The 19,962-nt window shown below is 43.8% G+C and overlaps 1 protein-coding gene across 3 annotated transcripts in view; it reads right to left on the bottom strand.

Moving 5' to 3' along the window:
* Window positions 1–4,286: 4,286 nt before the first annotated feature.
* The window catches only part of TPST2 (tyrosylprotein sulfotransferase 2), a 64,814-nt gene continuing 49,138 nt past the window's right edge, over window positions 4,287–19,962 (bottom strand). For all 3 annotated transcript variants that reach the window (XM_040416551.1, XM_040416550.1, XM_040416552.1), the window contains 5 exons: window positions 18,423–19,344; window positions 14,278–14,476; window positions 13,123–13,173; window positions 9,351–9,393; window positions 4,287–4,312 (listed from right to left, as the gene is read on the bottom strand). In XM_040416551.1, the coding sequence (XP_040272485.1) occupies window positions 9,364–9,393; window positions 13,123–13,173; window positions 14,278–14,476; window positions 18,423–19,270 (1,128 nt within the window). In that variant the 5' untranslated portion in view covers window positions 19,271–19,344 and the 3' untranslated portion in view covers window positions 4,287–4,312; window positions 9,351–9,363. The remainder of the gene's footprint in view (window positions 4,313–9,350; window positions 9,394–13,122; window positions 13,174–14,277; window positions 14,477–18,422; window positions 19,345–19,962) is intronic.

The raw sequence follows: 19,962 nt of genomic DNA, 5'->3' as shown, positions 1-19,962 counted from the left end.
ATACAATATCTAACCTCTCTCTCTCTCCTGACATCTTTCTGTTCTCTTTTAAGCATTATGTTGTAACCCCACTACTTCTACTAAAATCATCTCTTGACCTGACCTGTGCTGCTAACTACTGACCTGTCTCTAACTTCTACTTTACTTCTAAACTCCTGTAAAGTCTGGTCTATTCTTGCCTAATAAGTTACCTTTCTGCAAACTCTCTTTTCGACCCACTGGTGGATCCAGGGGGGGCAACGTAGCAATCCCCCCCCCCCCAGCTGGCGGCGCTGCTCACAAGTGGGGGGCAGCGGCGGCAGGGCACAGGGAGATGAGCGCTTCCATTGTGGAAGCGCTCATCTCCATAGTCATCTGTATTGCCTTCCTCAGGACAGCGATACAGATGGCTGTGCTGCAGCGGGGCAGGGAGGGGAGAGGCGTGTCCCTTCCCTGTTCCTCTGATAGGCTGCCAGCACTAGAGCCGCACAGTGCGGGAAAATAATAGCATGGTGATGGATCATGTGATGAGCATAGTGATGTCATCAAAGGTCCTATTGCTCACAGTTAAAGACAGAAGAGATGCCGGCTGCACGAACAAGTGGATTAAGGTGAGTTAAATTTTTTTTTAACCCCTCCAGCCCTATTTTACTTAGCATTCTGTATTCAGAATGCTATTATTTTCCCTTATAACCATGTTATAAGGGGAAATAATAATGATCGGGTCCCCATCCCGATAGTCACCTAGCAACCGTGCGTGAAAATCGCACCGCATCCGCACTTGCTTGCGATTTTCACGCGGCCCCATTCACTTCTACGGGGCCTGCGTTGCGCGAAAAACGCAGAATATAGAACATGCTGCGATTTTCACGCAACGCACAAGTGATGCGTGAAAATCACCGCTCGTGTGCACAGCCCCATAGAAATCAATGGGTCATGATTCAGTGCGGGTGCAATGCGTTCAACTCACGCATTGCATCCGCGCGGAATACTCGCCCGTGTGAAAGGGGCCTTAGTTCTTTTCCTCTATCTCTGGCTGCTTTTTCAGTCTGTCATTCGCTGGTACTACTTCTCCTCCTCCTCTTGATGTTTGAGTTCTTCAGGGTTCAGTACTTGGCCTTGTCCATTTTTTTTCTCTCTCTATACAGACCTTTTCGGACAGACCATTAGCAGATTTGGTTTTCAGTACCATCTCTATAGTGACAAGACCCAACTATATACTTCATCCCATTACATCACTCCAGCAGTACTACAAACCACCAGTGATGGTCTTGCAGCTGTCTCTAACATCATGTCCTCTATCTAAAACTGAACTTCTTTCCCCATCTACTAACCTACCTAAACCTGCTATTTCAATGTCAGTCTGTTGTACTATAACTTCTGGTCTTGGGGTTATGTGCAACTCAGACTCTTTCTTTGTGTCCCATATTCAGTCACTGGCATGCTCTTTGTCGTCTTCACCTCAAGAATATCTCCAGAATCCAGCCTTTTAGCATGGTGGAAACGGCCAAAACTCTTGTTGCTTTGATTCATTCTCATCTTGACTACTGTAAATTATTACTATTCGGTCTTTTTCTCACTAAACTCTCCCCCCTTCAGTCTGTCCTAACTGCAGCAGCCAGGCTCATCTTTCTGTCCAACAACTAAACTGATGGTTCCTCTCTGTGCCCAACCACCACAGAATACAGTTCAAACTCCTCACCCACAATGCTGCACCTCCCTCCTACATATCCTCCCTAATTTTGTCTACCACCCTAAGATAATTATCCTCAAAAATTCAAACCTTTTATTCCAATCTTCAAGACTTTTCTTGAGCTGCACCAGCTCTCTGGAATTCACTGCCCCAGACAATCAGGTTAATTCCCAACTTCCTTAGATTTAAACGTGCCTTAAAAACGCATTTTTTTTTTTAGGCAGGCTTACCACGTTCTCTAAACTGCCTCTTGCCCACTTAGCTCCCCACTCCTCATTCTTCAGAATCAAACACCATCATCATACAGTAATCCCCACACCCCAGCTCATGCAGCTCCATCTGCACTACTCTTATTTAGTGCAAAGATGGCTGGACCACTTTATAAAACAATCAATTTTACCTTTTGTGTCACCCCCTATTTCCTCATAGATTGTAAGCTCTTGCGAGCAGGGTCCTTCCTGACTTCTAGTGTTTCAATAGTATATTAGCCTGTAATCCTGTGATGTCTATTTTGATTTGTACATGCAGCCTCTGAATTGTAAAGCGCTGTGGAATATGGTGGCGCTATATAAAGATCATGATTATTATTTGGTCCATTCTGGGCCCAAGTGTGCATCAGTAAAGGCATCTTACAATTTTGGAAATCCAAATACAGAATTTACTTTTCTGGATTTAATTTAAAATACAAGAACAAAAAAATAAAAAAAAAAAAAATAAAGTCTAAATATCAGACCTTGATATGTCCTCCTTGTTCAGGTTATGTCTAGGGATCTCTTAAAGTCACATCTTTTGATAGAATGACAGTGTTATAACCAACAGAAACACCTAGCTTTTCAAGGATCCTGAGCCAGTGAGTGGGAAAATGGTACGAGGAAAACAACCAGGAATTTTAGTATACCCTTGTATATAATATTATCATTGTATATATATATATATATATATATATATATATATTATATATATATATTTATCAAAATCACGTGGGCCATTTGCCTTAGCCACTTTAACAACTGTGCCTTTTATGGTGGTCGTACTTTGTGCAAGAGCATCCTAAAACACACAGGGCCTCATTTATCAAAACTGTTTAACTAGAAAACTGGCTTAGTTGCCCATAGCAACCAATCAGATCTGACCTTGTTCCCACAAGTCAGATCCCCACCTCTTTCCCACAATGTTCCCACAAGTCAGATGCCCAGACCACAATGGTCAAAGCTACTGCTATAGACATCATATAATGATTAGAGCAGGGTTAAATTTCTTACGGAGTTGTTGCAAATTTCACCTTCTGCATTCCAAAAGGGGACATCTGGGCCAGAAATCCCAGCATAAGTTGACAATTTACACTGCTGATATTTTCCGCAGCATGTAGAAATGTCTTCATATTTTACCCAATTGGCTGGTACTGTTAAACGCCGCGGATGTGCCGCACACAAATTTCCATCCTGTGTGGCCATACCCAGTTTATTATTTTTATACTAGGGAAACCTTGGTAATACTTCCTTATTTTGTTGTCCTCTTTGTAGACCTTTTTCCATCTCTATGGTGTGGGGGTGTGATCATCTCTTCTTGATTTATGAAGGTTTGCCAAAGCTTTTCAGATCTGTTGACAAGGGGCAATGTTTTTGCTGTACCTGTGGGCTGGTGTGATCCAGTTCTAAAGGGGCTTAGCTCGACCGCAGTGGTGTTCTTGGGCCTTGCCGCCTGCAGTTGCTGTGTTGCAGAGGCATTGGTTGCCATGTGGCGCTGCGCCAAATTAGAAATGGGACCAGCTCAAGAGGCCACTTTGACCTGATGAGTGGGCTTATGCATTTTGATCAAACCTATACAAAGTGCTTCATGTACCGGTTTATACATTATGCTGAGAAGTAAAATATCAATGCATAGTGGATGTGTCTTTCTATTTTTTTTACAGTTTGGCATTTTTAGAGGTTTGACAACCACAGTCATCAGTATTCTAGAAGAACGCCAAACAACTGACCGTGCATTTTAGATCATGTTCTGCAACCAATCTAGAAAAATCCTGCTCGCCATAGCGCAAAACCTCTTTGCAATAAAAGGCGGCAATAATTTGGCACTTTATTAAAACAGTTTAATATCATGACATCTGAATAAAAACTTGGAATGCGATGAATCATATATTAAAATTTTAAATAGAGATTTGAAGAACACAGTTAAACACCAAATGTAAAAAGACACTCTGATTTCACTTTTGTCTCCTTTGTTTGCAACCACGTGGAAGAAACAAAATGATAGACTATTACAATGGATCAGTCTGTTGTAAGGAAAAGAATACAACTATTTATTGCAGCCGCTCCTTCATGTCACCAGTCTGTGTGATGGATGAGAGGACGCACATACCCTTCCGTCCAGTTTACCGAGAAGGACAGTCCAACCTCATGTGTCAAAAATAAAAGCCGCTTGTGGCTCATAAAATACTGGCTCCATATTCAGTAACAAATAAAAGATCCAGAGATCACAGTAAAAGTCAGATGAGCTATGCAAGTTAACAAGTGCAAATACATTCGCTCTAGACAGTCACAGTTTGGCAATATTTGGCAAGCAATATGCTTGGATTATCAGAATTCCTTCAATGTCAGGATTTTTCAGGATCTGGTCTTGATGATGAGGTTAACTTGAAACCTTGAAAAATGAAAAAAAAAAAAAAAAAAAAAGTAAGTAAACAGTGCAAAGTCTCAATTTTGGAAAGAAAAGCTCCAAACTGCCATTATAATAGGGTCCATAAATATTCAGATGCACATCAAATAGCCAACTATGGCATTCTGAGCCACTAGAGGGACAGTTCACTGAAAGGGCACCAGGTGGCGCTGCAGGACAATTACACACATTGCCAGGTTTATCTGCTGATCACTGGGGTCTCCGTTAACAAGGGATTGGTCAAAGCAGACAGTTTCACACTTCCTCTTCAGCAGCCAAAATAGTAGAGCATGAAAAAAAGAACTCTTGACGTTGTCATAGTGACATGCCAAAAGTTTTGATCAGCAAGGGTTGAGGTCCTGAGAACCCCTGCTCATCTTAGAGATCAGGGAAGGTCTCAGCAACCAGAAGTAGTTTTTTTTTTAAAAGCTAAGTTTTTTTTCAGAATATCCAACACATAATCAATTGGATTGAGATCTGGGGAAATTGGACGTCAACACCTTGAACTCTGTCATGTTCCTGAACTATTTAACGGTGACTTATCATGCTGAAAGAGGTCAATGTCAATAGGGAGTACTGCTGCCATGAAGGTCTGCAACAATTTTGAGGTCGGCGGTATGTGTCAAAATATGGAACTGTTCACATTATATTTGAACTTGCATGTCAGGAGGACTCCCGAAGTGTACCTCCAATGGAAAGCGGCAATGTACCCCACAGTAGAGGCATACAGTGGTATATGTCTAGACACAGCTCACAAATGATCCTTGCCCATCTGCTGGACCTTCTCACCAAACTGACACACTGCACATGATGCATGAAGCGGATAGCTCACTAAGGGTTAAAGAGACCGCAGATAAGAAGCATGAGGGGAGAGGTCAGGAATGCAATGCACACGATAAATGCTGGGAGAGAGAGAGCGCATCTACGACTATAACACCATCATTTACAGTCTTATGAAGCGTGCCTGCCTGCTTTGTCCCTTCCCTGACCACATCTGCGACCACCAAGGGCTATACTCACATATATGTTACGTGACTCGATGGGATGGAATACCTCAGTCTACTAAGCTGCTCCATGCCTTTATTTTGTGGTATACTGATGTATGCCAGCCAGATGATGTCAAAAGCACACTTTTTTGGCCTCTGCATGCAATAAAGATTATGGGCACATTTAGGCCCTGATTTATCATACCTTCACTCCACAATTCTGGCGTGCAAAATGTAAGCGACTGTACAAAATTTAGCAACTTGTTTGCGTTTTTACACAACTTAGGGTGGGTTCACACTAGCGTTAGGGATTCCATTATGGCTTTCCGTTATAACAGAATCAATAAGACGGAAGGACGGATCCGTTCTTCTGGCCATAGACTTGTAATTATGACGGAATGCAAAATGGAAGCCTTTTAAAGGCATTCCGTTTGCTTTCCGTACTAATATAAGTCTATGGGAATCCAAACGGATCCGTCTGGGTCCCGTTATGCAAGACGGAAAACAAAGTCCTGTCAACAGGAGTTTGTTTTCCGTCTTGTATAACGGGACTCAGACGGATCTGTTATGCTTTCCCATAGACTTCTATTAGGACGGAAAGCAAACGGAATGCCTTTAAAAGGCTTCCGTTTTGCATTCTGTCTGGGCATTCTGTTATAGCCATGTTATAACGGAAAGCAATAACGGAATCCCTAACGCTAGTGTGAACCCACCCTTACTGCAGTTTTGTAATGTGGGTGGAAAAGTAGGTGTGTTAATGAGTTTTACTCCAGATTTATCATTGAGACTTTTTTCTTTTTTTTTTTAAAGGAGGAAGGTGGAGAAGGAAAACTGGAGGAGCTTCTCTATACACAAGTGGTCTAAGGATAAGACAGATTTATCAAGTAACATGAGACATTTGCTAAATACGGCAAAGTACTATAACGCAGACTCAAGCAAAACGGACTTCAAATTTTCCCCTCTTAATAAATTCCCCCCTTAGGGAACTTTCACAGGAGCGGATGTCATGCGTGGAATCCGCTGCGTGAAAGACAGCCATGCCCTGCTCTGGGTAGCAGAGACACGGAACATTGACATGACTGATAATGCTCCGTGCCTCTCTGTGATCTTTTTACTACAAAATCACAATGAGATAAAGTTGTCACTGTGATTTTGTAGTAAAAGGGTTACAGAGAGGCACAGAGCATTATCAATTAGGGATCGACCGATATAGATTTTTTAGGGCCAATACCGATAATTTGTGAACTTTCAGGCCGATAGCCGATAATTTATACAGATATTCTGGGAATTTTCATTTAAAAAAAAAACAAAACATTTCCTACACAAATCTGCTGAAAATTAATATGTTTATTGTTAACGTGTATTTTATTTTTTTTGTAAATCTTTCTTTTTTATTTATACTTAATATTTTTGTGTTTTTTTTTTTTACTGACTTTTAGCCCCCTTAGGGACTAGAACCCTTGTCCTATTCACCCTGATAGAGCTCTATCAGGGTGAATAGGATCTCACACTGTCCCTGCTGCTCTGGGCTTTGTGCACACAGCAGCATGGAGCTTACCATGGCAGCCAGGGCTTCAATAGCGTCCGGGCTGCCATGGTAATCGATCGGCGCCCCAGGCTTACACTGCTGGGGCTCCGATCAGAGAGGGGACCCTGTGGCCACCAATGATTAATACTGAAGGGGGGGGGGGGGGGGGGCGCACTGCGCCACCAACGTTTTTAATACTGGGATGGGGGGGGCGCACTGCGCCACCAATGAAGAGAAATCTCTCATTAATTCATATACAGGAGGCGGGAGCTGGCTGCAGAATCACATAGCCGGCTCCCGACCTCTAGGAGCGGTAGCTGCGATCTGCGGTACCAGCTCCCGCCTCCTGTATATGAATTAATGAGACTTATCTTCATTGGTGGAGCGGTGGCCACAGCCCCTCCCCTTCTTTTGTCCTTTCTCCTCTCATTGGCGGCGGCAGCAGCAGCACAGGGGGAGGGAGACACTGCTTCCTTCTCCCCTGTGCTGCGGAGGGAACACGGAGAGCGCTGAGAGCAGCGCGTTCTGTGTTCCCAATACATTATCGGTATATCGGCAAAATAGATGCCGATACCGATAACTGTCAAAATCCTGAATATCGGCCGATAATATCGTTAAAACCGATAATCGGTCGATCCCTATTATCAATCATGTCAATGCTCCGTGTCTCTGCTGTCCGGAGCGGGGCTTAGCACTTTTTCACGCAGCGGATTACCTGCACGGGATCCGCTCGTGTGAAAGAGCCCTTAGTGTGTACATTAAACCTACATAAAAATTTTTTTTTTTATGTGAACAGTTCCTAAAATCTATATGAATGCCAGGACCTAAGGTTTCCTTGTAGAACATTGCCTATATCATCAGAAGGTACATGCACCCAGCCACCCATGTGATGTAGAAGAATCACACCAGGCCACTCCAATTCTGATGCTCACATGTGATGGGAAACTATGCAGCCATATACGCAGCTACCTGCGATGTACTGTGTGTTCTGACTGTTCTCATAGCGTTCATTAAAGAGGTTGTAAAGGCCGAGATGGGAATGTTCACTTTAAAGGGATTCTGTCACCTCTTTTTACCCTCTGACTTTCTGAGCAAGGAGGAGATTCCTGGATACAGGCGGTGCTGGGCTCCTTCACAGGGGGGCATGGCTGGGCTCCAGAACGGTTAGTGCAGCCCCTTGGGCTCCTTACCAGGCTGATTTACATATATATATATAAAATCATTTTTTACACTCAATAAAACCACACAGAGGTATGGGACAGGTATATTGCGGACATGCTAGCGGCGATCTTGCCGCGCATGTCCGCATCTCTATAGGGTAAAAAGAGGTGACAGAATCCCTTTAAGTGCAGCCAGGGAAGGTGGAGTGATGGAAATGGCCAAGCAGCTGGCAGTGAATGGGAGCTACGCACAAAACATAGCACAGCAAGATATGTTGTATCTGTAACCCAGGGGTTTGGGACACTGTAACTTGCTGTGCTAAACTGTTTGTGTAGCTCCCATTCATTGCTATGGGAGTTACGGACACAACAGAGTGCCGCCTTTTTGACCATTTCCATAACTCCGCTTCCCTCGGCAGGTGCTTACAGTGGTTATTCCCATCTTTTCCTCATTAAAAGCCAAGATGGGACAACATTTGTATTTTTTTCAGCAATTTGGGCTACATTTGTGGGATTAAGAGGTTAGTCTTCAATCCCCACTTGCATAACTAAGCATGGGTTTTAACGACTGTGTTGAAGGTTCACGGCTATCATTCCTTGGACCACCTTTGGAAGGTACTAACTAACCACTGGATGCCATGAACACCCCACAAGACCAGTACTACTGGAGAGGCTCTGAACCAGTCATCTAGCCATCACAATTTGGCCCTTGTCAAAGTCGCTCAGATCTTTACAATTGCCCATTTTTCTTTCTTCACGAACTTCAAGAGCTGAGTGTTCAGTTGCTGCCTAATATGTCATACCCCTTGATAGCTGCCATTGTAAAGAGATGATTCCTGTTATTTACTTCACCAGTCAGTGGGTTTACAGTTACGGCTGGTCTGCGTATAGACTGAAAAACGATATCATGCAGATCATAGCAAACGCATCAAGGCTCCTGTAAAAAAAATCCATGGTGTGAAGAGAGCTAGAAGGTGCAATAACAGCCAGTGATCAGCAGGGTTGGTTAGTATAGTCAGGTGTCTGGCTATATGTTCCCCTGTAGCGGCAATAGGGCATAGATACAGGGGTTGTTCTCATGAGACAACCCCTTTAACAGTAATTCGGTATCTTTAGTCACATAGTTGATGCTACCATGAAACTCAAGGCAGCTGATGAAACGCTAAAACATCTAAAAAGCATGCAAATATTAATAAAATGTCAGTAACACCAGCAATAAAAAAAATTCACATCTTGTAGGCAATCAGTATCTAAGGACTAGCAAAGAATGGAAGCACTCCCAAAGCTCACGCCCATTGTAGGTATGTATGATCTGGATCTATAAGGAATAACGGCTAATAAACCAGTACCTGATTGCTCCTGTCACCAGTGGGACGAGTTATTCTGATGGATCTAGAAATAAATAAAGACAAACTGTTATCGGACTTGTCAGAAGGTCCTCAACCATCTTTATCACGCGTTATCAGTAACAGCACTGCAAAATCTGTTACAAATGTGTCTGACCAAAAATAACATAAAACATTTTAGGCCTCTTTCACACTTGCGTTGTCCGGATCCGGCGTGCACTCCACTTGCCGGAATTACACCCCGGATCCGGAAAAACGCAAGTGTACTGAAAGCATTTGAAGACGGATCCGTCTTCAAAATGCTTTCAGTGTTACTATGGCAGCCAGGACGCTATTAAAGTCCTGGCAGCCATGGTAAAGTGTAGTGGGGAGCAGCATACTTACCGTCCGTGCGGCTCCCGGGGCGCTCCACAATGATGTCAGAGCGCCCCATGCGCATGGATGACGTGCCATGCGATCACGTGATCCATGCGCTTGGGGCGCCCCGACGTCACTCTGGAGCGCCCCGGGAGCCGCACGGACGGTAAGTATGCTGCTCCCCCGCTCCCCACTACACTTTACCATGGCTGCCAGGACTTTAGCGTCCTGGCAGCCATGGTAACCATTCAGAAAAAGCTAAACGTCGGATCCGGCAATGCGCCGAAACGACGTTTAGCTTAAGGCCGGATCCGGATCAATGCCTTTCAATGGGCATTAATTCCGGATCCGGCCTTGCGGCAAGTCTTCAGGATTTTTGGCCGGAGCAAAAAGCGCAGCGTTCTTGTCTTCCGGCATAGAGTTCCGTCGTCGGGGCTCTATGCCGGAAGAATCCTGATCAGGATTATCCTAATGCATTCTGAATGGAGTGAAATCCGTTCAGGATGCATCAGGATGTCTTCAGTTCCGGAACGGAACGTTTTTTGGCCGGAGAAAATACCGCAGCATGCTGCGCTTTTTGCTCCGGCCAAAAATCCGGAACACTTGCCGCAAGGCCGGATCCGGAATTAATGCCCATTGAAAGGCATTGATCCGGATCCGGCCTTAAGCTAAACGTCGTTTCGGCGCATTGCCGGAGCCGACATTTCGCTTTTTCAGAGTGGTTACCATGGCTGCCGGGACGCTAAAGTCCTGGCAGCCATGGTAAAGTGTAGCGGGGAGCAGTATACTTACAGTCCGTGCGGCTCCCCGGGCGCTCCAGAGTGACGTCAGGGCGCCCCAAGCGCATGGATCATGTGATCGCATTGGACACGTCATCCATGCGCATGGGGCGCTCTGACGTCATTCTGGAGCGCCCCGGGAGCCGCACGGACTGTAAGTATACCACTCCCCCGCTCCTACTATGGCAACCAGGACTTTAATAGCGTCCTGGGTGCCATAGTAACACTGAAAGCATTTTGAAGACGGTTCCGTCTTCAAATGCTTTCAGTACACTTGCGTTTTTCCGGATCCGGAGTGTAATTCCGGCAAGTGGAGTGCACGCCGGATCCGGACAACGCAAGTGTGAAAGAGGCCTTACATGGTTTCTTTGTCATTCTTGGGGTACTTTCACACATGTGTTTTTCTTTTCCGGCATAGAGTTCCGTCAAAAGGGCTCAATGCCGGAAAATAACTGATCAGTTTTATCCCCATGCATTCTGAATGGAGAGCAATCCGTTCAGGATGCATCAGGACGTCTTCAGGTCAGTCTTTTTGACTGATCAGGCAAAAGATAAAACTGCAGCATGCTACGGTTTTATCTCCGGCCAAAAAGAAAACTAGACTTAAAAGAACAAAAACAAAAAAAAAATCCGGTATCCTAAGGGTTAAAAGGGTTGTCACGCCGTTACTAAGGGCCAGGAAATGGCAGGTCGAACCGCAGCTCCGCTGTCTTCAGAGCTCCCATGTGTTGCAATGGGAGCTAGGGAAACAGCGGTGCCACCTGCCGTTTCCTGGCCCTTAGTAATGGCGAGACAACCCTTTAAACCCTTAAGATACCGGAGTTTTTTTTGTTTTTGCCATTTATTTTTCTTCCCCATCTTCCTTGAGCCATAACTTTTTTATATTTCCGGTCACATTGCTGTATGAGGGCTTATTTTGTTGCAGGACAAGTTGTACTTTCTAATGCCACCATTTAATATGGCATACAATGTAGTGGGAAGCAGGAAAAAAATTCCAAATGGGGTGGAATTGGAAAAAAATGCAATTCCTCCACCGCTTTACGGGTTTTGTTCCCATGGCGTTCCATTTGCGGCAAAACTGACCCATGCCCTTCATCCTCTGGGTCAGTATGATTACAAAAAAAAAAAACATATGTGTAGGTTTTATGTCTAAATAGTGTAAAAATAAATTTACATTTTGAAAAAATGTTTATATCTACTGAGCTGTTTTTAGGCTAATTATTTTGCGGGAGAATCTGTAGTTTATATGGATACCATTTTGGAGTGTGTGTGACTAATGGATCACATTTTATTACATTTTTTTGGGTAAAAGAAGCAATGAAAAAATGGCAAATTGGCAATTCGTCGTACTGGAATTTTTTTTTTTTTTTTTAATAGTACAGGCGTTTTCGCAGAGCCCGCCGGCCATGACACCTGCTGCACGTGCGAACGGGCGCCGTGTCTGCACTTCGCTCCAGTGCCATACATTTATGGTGCTGGTAGCGAATAGGTTAAGGACCAGTAACATTTTTCTTTTTACATTTTTCTGTGACCAGTAAATAATGTATTAAGGTATTTTGGGGAAAGGGGGTGATTTACATTTTTAAAAACCATTATTAGTTTTGCACTAGCATTGGAGTGTATGAAAAATGTACTAGTTTCCCATGGAGCCCTGCTACAGACAGAAGCTCCATAGGAAACACTGTGCAGCAGCCTCCTGTCATTCTCTGGCTCCTCCAATCGCTGCCGAAGGGAGCCGGAGAATACCCGGGAGCAGCCGCTTCCAGGTTTGCACAGGCTTAGATGCACCACGGCATCTGAAGTATTCAATGTATAAAACAGCAGGCACCCTGCGGCTATGGTGCCCACTCCGCTCAGGAGCGGGCGCCAGCTTTAAAGATCTGGCCAGGTCGGGAAGGGGTTAAATTTATGGGGGGTTTTTTAAGCAGTTTTTTGGGGCCATTTGTCTGGTCAAACAATTTTTACGGGTATTTAAAAAAAAATTATATATAGTAAGTATTCAATACAGCTATACTATGTATAAAAATTTGAAGATCTTTGCATATTTTTGATCGAAATTACCAGCGACAAGGTGGCTTCTACAGATTGGAAACTAACACTATCAGATCTGCCTCTCCTGGGGCTAAATAAGGCTCGGGCTACACGACGACATTTGTTGTGCGACTATTTGTCTGAGTAATGTCGCGTGACTTTTATGGCAGTCTATTTTGTCGCATTGTGACATGCCATTATAAAAAAATCTTGTGTGACATTACTCCAACACATAGTCCCATTGTCATTGTATCCTTTTGTCGTGTGACAAATGTCGTTGTGTAGCCGTACACTAAGCCTACAGAGTTCTGGGCCTGCACACCACAGTACATACTGCACTGGACACAATGGAGAGGTGACATCAGAGGCCATGGCACAGAGTTGGGAGGTACTGGGTGGCGGTTTGTGCTCTTTGAAAGATTGGAAACGCCCTGGTGGGCACTTTTTACCTCATTTGCATATAGTACAAACGTCATTTTCTTGTGATGTGAAATGCACGTAAAGGCATGTGTAAACCAGCACCTTAGCATCAGTTATTTGCCTTTGAAACGGTCCCACATTTAAAGATAAGTAATCAGCAACAATTAGAGAATATAAAGAAGTCTAACCTGGAGAAATCCTTTCAGGCTGCTCGGCGTTTTAAAGTCCCCTTTTAAGACCTGGAAAATAATATTAAGTATTGGGCTACCATTAATTAGGCTAGAAATGTATATGTATATATATAATGATTATTATAATAATTGTATATCACATAAAAATACTAAATTGCAGCAGAAGTAAGGTGAGAAATGTATTCTACACATTAGGGAGTTTAATATTGATGACCTGATCTTAGAGTATAGTGCTGGCACCAGACACAGGAATACCACAGCTTGGTCCACGGTGTAGTGGCGTGCCTGGTGACTGTACAGCTGCGTGCATTCACTTGGCGCTGTGGTGTCCCAGCTCTTGGGAACAGCTGACCACCACTGATCTGATACTGATGACCTTTCCTAAGGACAGTTATTAAATGCCCAGAAAACCCTTTCAATTACCAAAATTAGGCCGGGTTCAGATCGTTTATTTTTCTGTTCTTCTGATCCCTCAGAAGAACAGAATAATAAAGAAAAAAAACAGATCCTGTATTTTAAAAGGGAGTCCGTCACCTACAGGACATGATTTAAACTGATGATATAGCTCTGTGGGACGCAAATACAAAGCACCAAAAAAACGGAGTTTTAAAGATATGCAAATTAGCTAATTGCAAGTGCCCAGTGCTCCCCTCTGTATAGTCTGGCCAGACCTGTATCCTTGTGTCGTCATTCTCATCTCCATCTATTACTATGCCTCTGCCCACAGTGGCCAATGTACTGTGCATGCCCGGGCCCGGCGTTGAAGCGCGGAGGCACTGGATTACAAATGGAGAGGAGAATGTCGACAAAAGGATACAGGGCTGGCCGCATGATATTGAGGGGAGGAGTCAGGTGCGCATTCTCGATAGCTAATTTGCATATATTTAAAACTTAGTTTTTGGTGCTTTGGAGACTCTGAAAAACTAAACCCAGGTACCATCAGTGTTATGCATTTGCGTCCCGCAGAGCTATATTATCAGTTTAAATCATGTCATGTAGGTGACAGACCCCGTTTATGCTCAGTTATGCACATTTGGCGTTCGTTTTAGCCATTTCCGAAGAACGGAAAAATAAACGGTGAAGTGAACCTGACTGTACTCTGACTACACACAGTGCATATTACAAAAGTCTGCAGATCATGGACATACTCACTCTGTGGGTGTTGTTGACCACTAGTGCATCTGGATTACCATATTTTGGTGGGTTTGCAAAAGGATCATATCCTAGTCGGGCAAGCATTGGAGCTATACGAGCCATGTCCTCTACTATATCTGTTGGAAGCTTTCCAACCCATTTAGTCAAGGCCTCAAGATTCACAGGTTTCATTACTTGGTCTGTTGACTTTTCAGTCCTATAGATTAAAAGAAAAATGTATATATATAATTTTGCATGCAAAAATCAAAAGACTTTGAGGGGACACTTAGGAAAGAGGATACACAAGTTCAGAAGCATCGTCAAGGTACGTAGTAGGTATGCTTTCTAGGCCTGTGGCCTAGTATCTTAAACGGCATACAGTCAGGTCCCTAAATATTGGGACATCGACACAATTCTAACATTTCTGGCTCTATACACCACCACAATGGATTTGAAACGAAACAAACAAGATGTGCTATAACTGCAGACTGTCAGCTTTAGGCCTCATGCACATGGCCGTTGTTTGGGTCCGCATCCATTCGAATGCGGACCCATTTTTTACTTCAACGTTCCGCAGCCCCGTTAAAAAAAATATAACATGTCCTATTCTTACATTGCCAGTGCCCGTTCCGCAAATTGTGGAAGGCAACAAGGGCGGCTTCCGTTTTTTGAGGATCCGCAAAAACCGGCACGGCCGTGTGCATGAGGCCTTAATTTGAGGGTATTTACATCCAAATCAGGTGAACGGTGTAGGAATTACAACAGTTTGCATCTGTGCCTCCCACTTGTTAAGGGACCAAAAGTAATGGGACAGAATAATAATCATAAATCAAACTTTCACTTTTTAATACTTGGTTGCAAATCCTTTACAGTCAATTACAGCCTGAAGTCTGGAACGCATAGACATCACCAGACGCTGGGTTTCATCCCTGGTGATGCTCTGCCAGGCCTCTACTGCAACTGTCTTCAGTTCCTGATTGTTCTTGGGGCATTTTCCCTTCAGTTTTGTCTTCAGCAAGTGAAATGCATGTTCAATCGGATTCAGGTCCGGTGATTGACTTGGCCATTGCATAACATTCCACTTCTTTCCCTTAAAAAACTCTTTGGTTGCTTTTGCAGTATGCTTTGGGACATTGTCCATCTGCACTGTGAAGCGCCGTCCAATGAGTTCTGAAGCATTTGGCTGAATATGAGCAGATAATATTGCCCGAAACACTTTAGACTTCATCCTGCTGCTTTTGTCAGCAGTCACATCATCAATAAATACAAGAGAACCAGTTCCATTGGCAGCCATACATGCCCATGCCATGACACTACCACCACGCTTCAGTGATGAGGTGGTATGCTTAGGATCATGAGCAGTTCCTTTCCTTCTCCATACTCTTCTCTTCCCATCACTCTGGTACAAGTTGATCTTGGTCTCATCTGTCCATAGCATGTTGTTCCAGAACTGTGAAGGCTTTTTTAGATGTCGTTTGGCAAACTCTAATCTGGCCTTCCTGTTTTTGAGGCTCACCAATGGTTTACATCTTGTGGTGAACCCTCTGTATTCACTCTGGTGAAGTCTTCTCTTGATTGTTGACTTTGACACACATACACCTACCTCCTGGAGCGTATTCTTGATCTGGACAACTGTTGTGAAGGGTGTTTTCTTCACCAGGGAAAGAATTCTTCGGTCATCCACCACAGTTGTTTTCCATGGTCTTCCGGGTCTTTTGGTGTTGCTGAGCTCACCGGTGTGTTCCTTTTTAAAAATGTTCCAAACCGTTCTTTTGGCCACGCCTAATGTTTTTGCTATCTCTCTGATGGGTTTGTTTTGTTTTTTCAGCCTAATGATGGCTTGCTTCACTGATAGTGACAGCTCTTTGGATCTCATCTTGAGAGTTAACAGCAACAGATTCCAAATGCAAATAGAACTCTTGAAATGAACTCTGGACCTTGTATCTGCTCATTGTAATTGGGATAATGAGAGAATAACACACACCTGGCCATGGAACAGCTGAGAAGCCAATTGTCCCATTACTTTTGGTCCCTTAACAAGTGGGAGGCACATATGCAAACTGTTGTAATTCCTACACCGTTCACCTGATTTGGATGTAAATACCCTCAAATTAAAGCTGACAGTCTGCAGTTAAAGTACATTTTGTTCGTTTCAAATCCATTGTGGTGATGTATAGAGCCAAAAATGTTAGAATTGTGTCCATGTCCCAATATTTATGGACCTGACTGTCAGCAGATTTGTACCTATGAAACTGGCTGACCTGTTGCATGTGCACTTGGCAGCTAAAGGCATCTGAGTTCCCATGTACATATGTGCTCTCATTGCTGAGAAAAATGTTTTAATATATGCAAGTGAGCCTCTAGGAGCAATGGGGGAGTTGCTGTTACACCTAGAGGCTCAGCTCTCTGCAACTACGCACCCCCTGCATTTTGATGCATTGAAAAAGTCATCACACCTGGACCTGTCAATCACAGTGGAGAGGACGCAGCAGTTGCAGAGAGAACAGAGCCTCTAGGAGTAATGGCAACGCCCCCGTTGCTCCTAGAGGCTCATTTGCATATATTAAGACATCATTTTTCTCAGCAATGTGGGGAGGGAGACAAAAGGAGCTCTAGGATCATTACTTTCACCCTTGCATTAAATTTACCTTGAATATGCTGCCCAATGAAAGGGAAGCAAATTATATATCAGGCCTGTATGCCTATTTACCAAAATGGCACAAAAACAATTTGCACCTTTTGACATCTAGTATCCACTATGTGCGTATAGGTGTGTATACACAGCAGCCCGAGTGCTCCAATTAGAGAAGCATTTTTTAGGACGTTTTGGCTGATGAAAGCCTGGACCTGTCCTTGTAATATATTGCACTTACATAGGGCGGAGGACAGATCTGCACTAAGGGTACTCACAGATGTGAAATTCACACAGATTTTTCCCACTACATTTGGATAGGGTTATATCTCCTTCACACATAACGTACTGTCACTTTTTTCAGATTTTCTGTGCGGAACCTGACTGTGTGAGCCCATGTCTGAATGTGCACCAGCAGTGAATCTCTATTCTTTATTTGCCTTCTAAAAGATGGTGGGCGATTACAGTGGACACATGATCCCATAGTTAAAACGGAAGACTGCGGCACAAATATACTGGCAGATCAGGAGGAATTCATAGTCTGGATATACCTGTAGCAAACCCTCAGCTAGAAGAAGTATGGGTATGTACAGGTTTCCGTCCCATATACATACATGACAACATGGCAGAGATCCTGAAAGTGCTCAAAACTAGAAGCACAAAGTATACAAAAAAGCAAAACTTCAAGAGAAGGATTTAGCAAAAGTTACATAAAACTTGTTGTCATTTGGATTCTGGAGTAAGAGTATAAAGAGGACCTTTCACTAGATTAAAAAATCTCAACGAAGTATACAGACATGTAGAGCGGCGCCCAGGGATCTCCCTGCACTTACTATTATCCCCAGGCGCCGCTCCGTTCTCCCGGTATAGCCTCCGGTATCTTCATAGTTAGGCTCCACCCAGGGGAACCTGCCGGCGTCTCTTTCTCCTATGCTGTAGCGCTGGCCAATCTCTGCGCTCAGCTCATACCTTGAGAGAAAAAACTCTCAGGCTATGAGCTGAGCGCTGCGATTGGCCAGCGCTACAGCATAGGAGAAAGACGCCGGCAGGTTCCACTGGGTGGAGCCTAACATGTGAAGATACCGGAGGCTATACCGGGAGAACGGAGCGGCGCCCGGGGATAATAGTAAGTGCAGGGAGATCCCTGGGCGCCGCTCTACATGTCTGTATACTTAGTTTAGATTTTTTAATCTAGTGAAAGGTCCTCTTTAACCATATTAAAACATAGCCTCAAGGGTTTTGGGCTTGCGTCAATTGTTCCCTAGAGGCATAGAGCAGAAGTTTAAAAAAAATAACCACCTATTTTGTGAATAATAAATCTATTAATTTAGGAGCTATGTGTCACATGAAAAAAATATTAAAAAAGTAGTAGCATAATGGCTTCTTTTCAATCTAACCACAAGGTGTCAGTATAGCCTAGAATTACCCGACTGTGATGCTTTTCGGCTTTGCTGTTAAAAGTGAATACTGAACAAGAATAAAGCTTATGGAATGTATCAGCACCCCCAACACCCCCAACGGCCGTACTCACTTGGAGAGGGATACGCCTCCTGGTTTTCCAATCAGTTCCTCATGGTGAAGCACTGCGTCATTCCATGGGATGCCCAGAAACTCAATAATGGCATGCAGGGTTTGCTTAGGATGTAAAACTAGCTGTTCATAATGCACCGGAAGGCACTTGTGCTCCCCGATCTCTAAGCACTGGGCGTACATGATCTCAATCGCTTTGTTCCACTTGGTCAGGCAGTCTCTATAACTGTTTAGATCAAAGCCAGCTATGGTTATTTTCCTGGTTATCATGGAATGTACAGACGCACGTCCATCCCGAATCATCAGCAGAAACTTGGAATTGGGGAACAGTTTGGAGAGGTAAACTGATGATTTCAAAGTGAAGGGATCCTTATTACATAATAGTTTGGCAGGTTCTCCATGTTTTGCTATAATTTCTAGTATAAAGGCCTGCACTGCGGCGTCCATGACCCCATCCGTTACACCGGCTTCATCAAGACGCATCTTTTCACTGCCAGACTTCGACCAGGCTTGGCGCATTGCTAAAATCCGGGGAATAATCCGCGTCTCTTCTCCACAGCGGACATCTGGATGAGCATCCAGCATTGCTCTCATTAAGGTGGTACCACTTCTGGGCACTCCCCCGATAAATATAAGAGGCATGTTCTTACTGTATCTGTACTCAATGTTGTTGGCATCCATCATCACAAGTTCTTCACTTTCCGGCTTCATGACACCCCAATTCCTTCTATTATAACCTTCATCTAGAATCTGTTGGCATTCCAGCATTTGCTGGCCAAGATGCACGGCTAAGGCCACCAAAACAATGAAGCCAAACACTAACAGCACCTTCCTCACCGTGAACCGCATTCTTACTGGTCAACATGCGGAAACTAGCACAGCTGCTGGTAAACTTTCAATAGGATGACATTTCCATGTGGACCCTGGAGAGAGAGAAAAAAAAAAAAAACAACACTTTACTAAACCAGATCACATTACTGTTATGTCGCCATATAGTGGCAAACTGGCTTGATCAGAACAGTTCTAAACTGAAATCTACCATATTGTTCTATTTCCAGCAGGATGAAGTACCCTAGACTTACACAAGGTGGCAGAATTCTGCTCTAACTTAAAGCGGCTAAAGGAAGGCGCCTTAGCGCTACCATTTAATGGCTAACTGAAAAGATGATGACATAATTGCAAGCTTTCAAAGCTATTTGGGCCTCTTCCTCAGGAGTCTCTGAAAGGGGTTGTCCCACAAGAAATATTCTACAGTTTTCAAACCAGCTCCTGGATCTGAATGTTTTTCTAATTGCATGTAATGAAAAATTTTGCATACCACTGAGTTATTTAATAAATCGTATCTGTATAGCGCCACCTGCTGTTTGTTATTTTTCTTATTTCTTTGTCTGGATCACTGAGATGGACGCACATGCTCAGTTTCATCCTTCAACTGCCTCCTGAGCTGTGATAGGAAAATCTGAGACACGCCCCCTTATCTGCAGCAGAAAAGACCCTCCCCTCGAGCTGCCAGCTTGATATAAATCTAGCAGAACAATGAA

Source organism: Bufo bufo, chromosome 2, assembly GCF_905171765.1.
Source record: "Bufo bufo chromosome 2, aBufBuf1.1, whole genome shotgun sequence".
Classification (NCBI taxonomy): Eukaryota; Metazoa; Chordata; class Amphibia; order Anura; family Bufonidae; genus Bufo; species Bufo bufo.
Note: the sequence above shows the minus strand (reverse complement) of the source record. Positions and strands in the feature narration are given on the sequence as shown.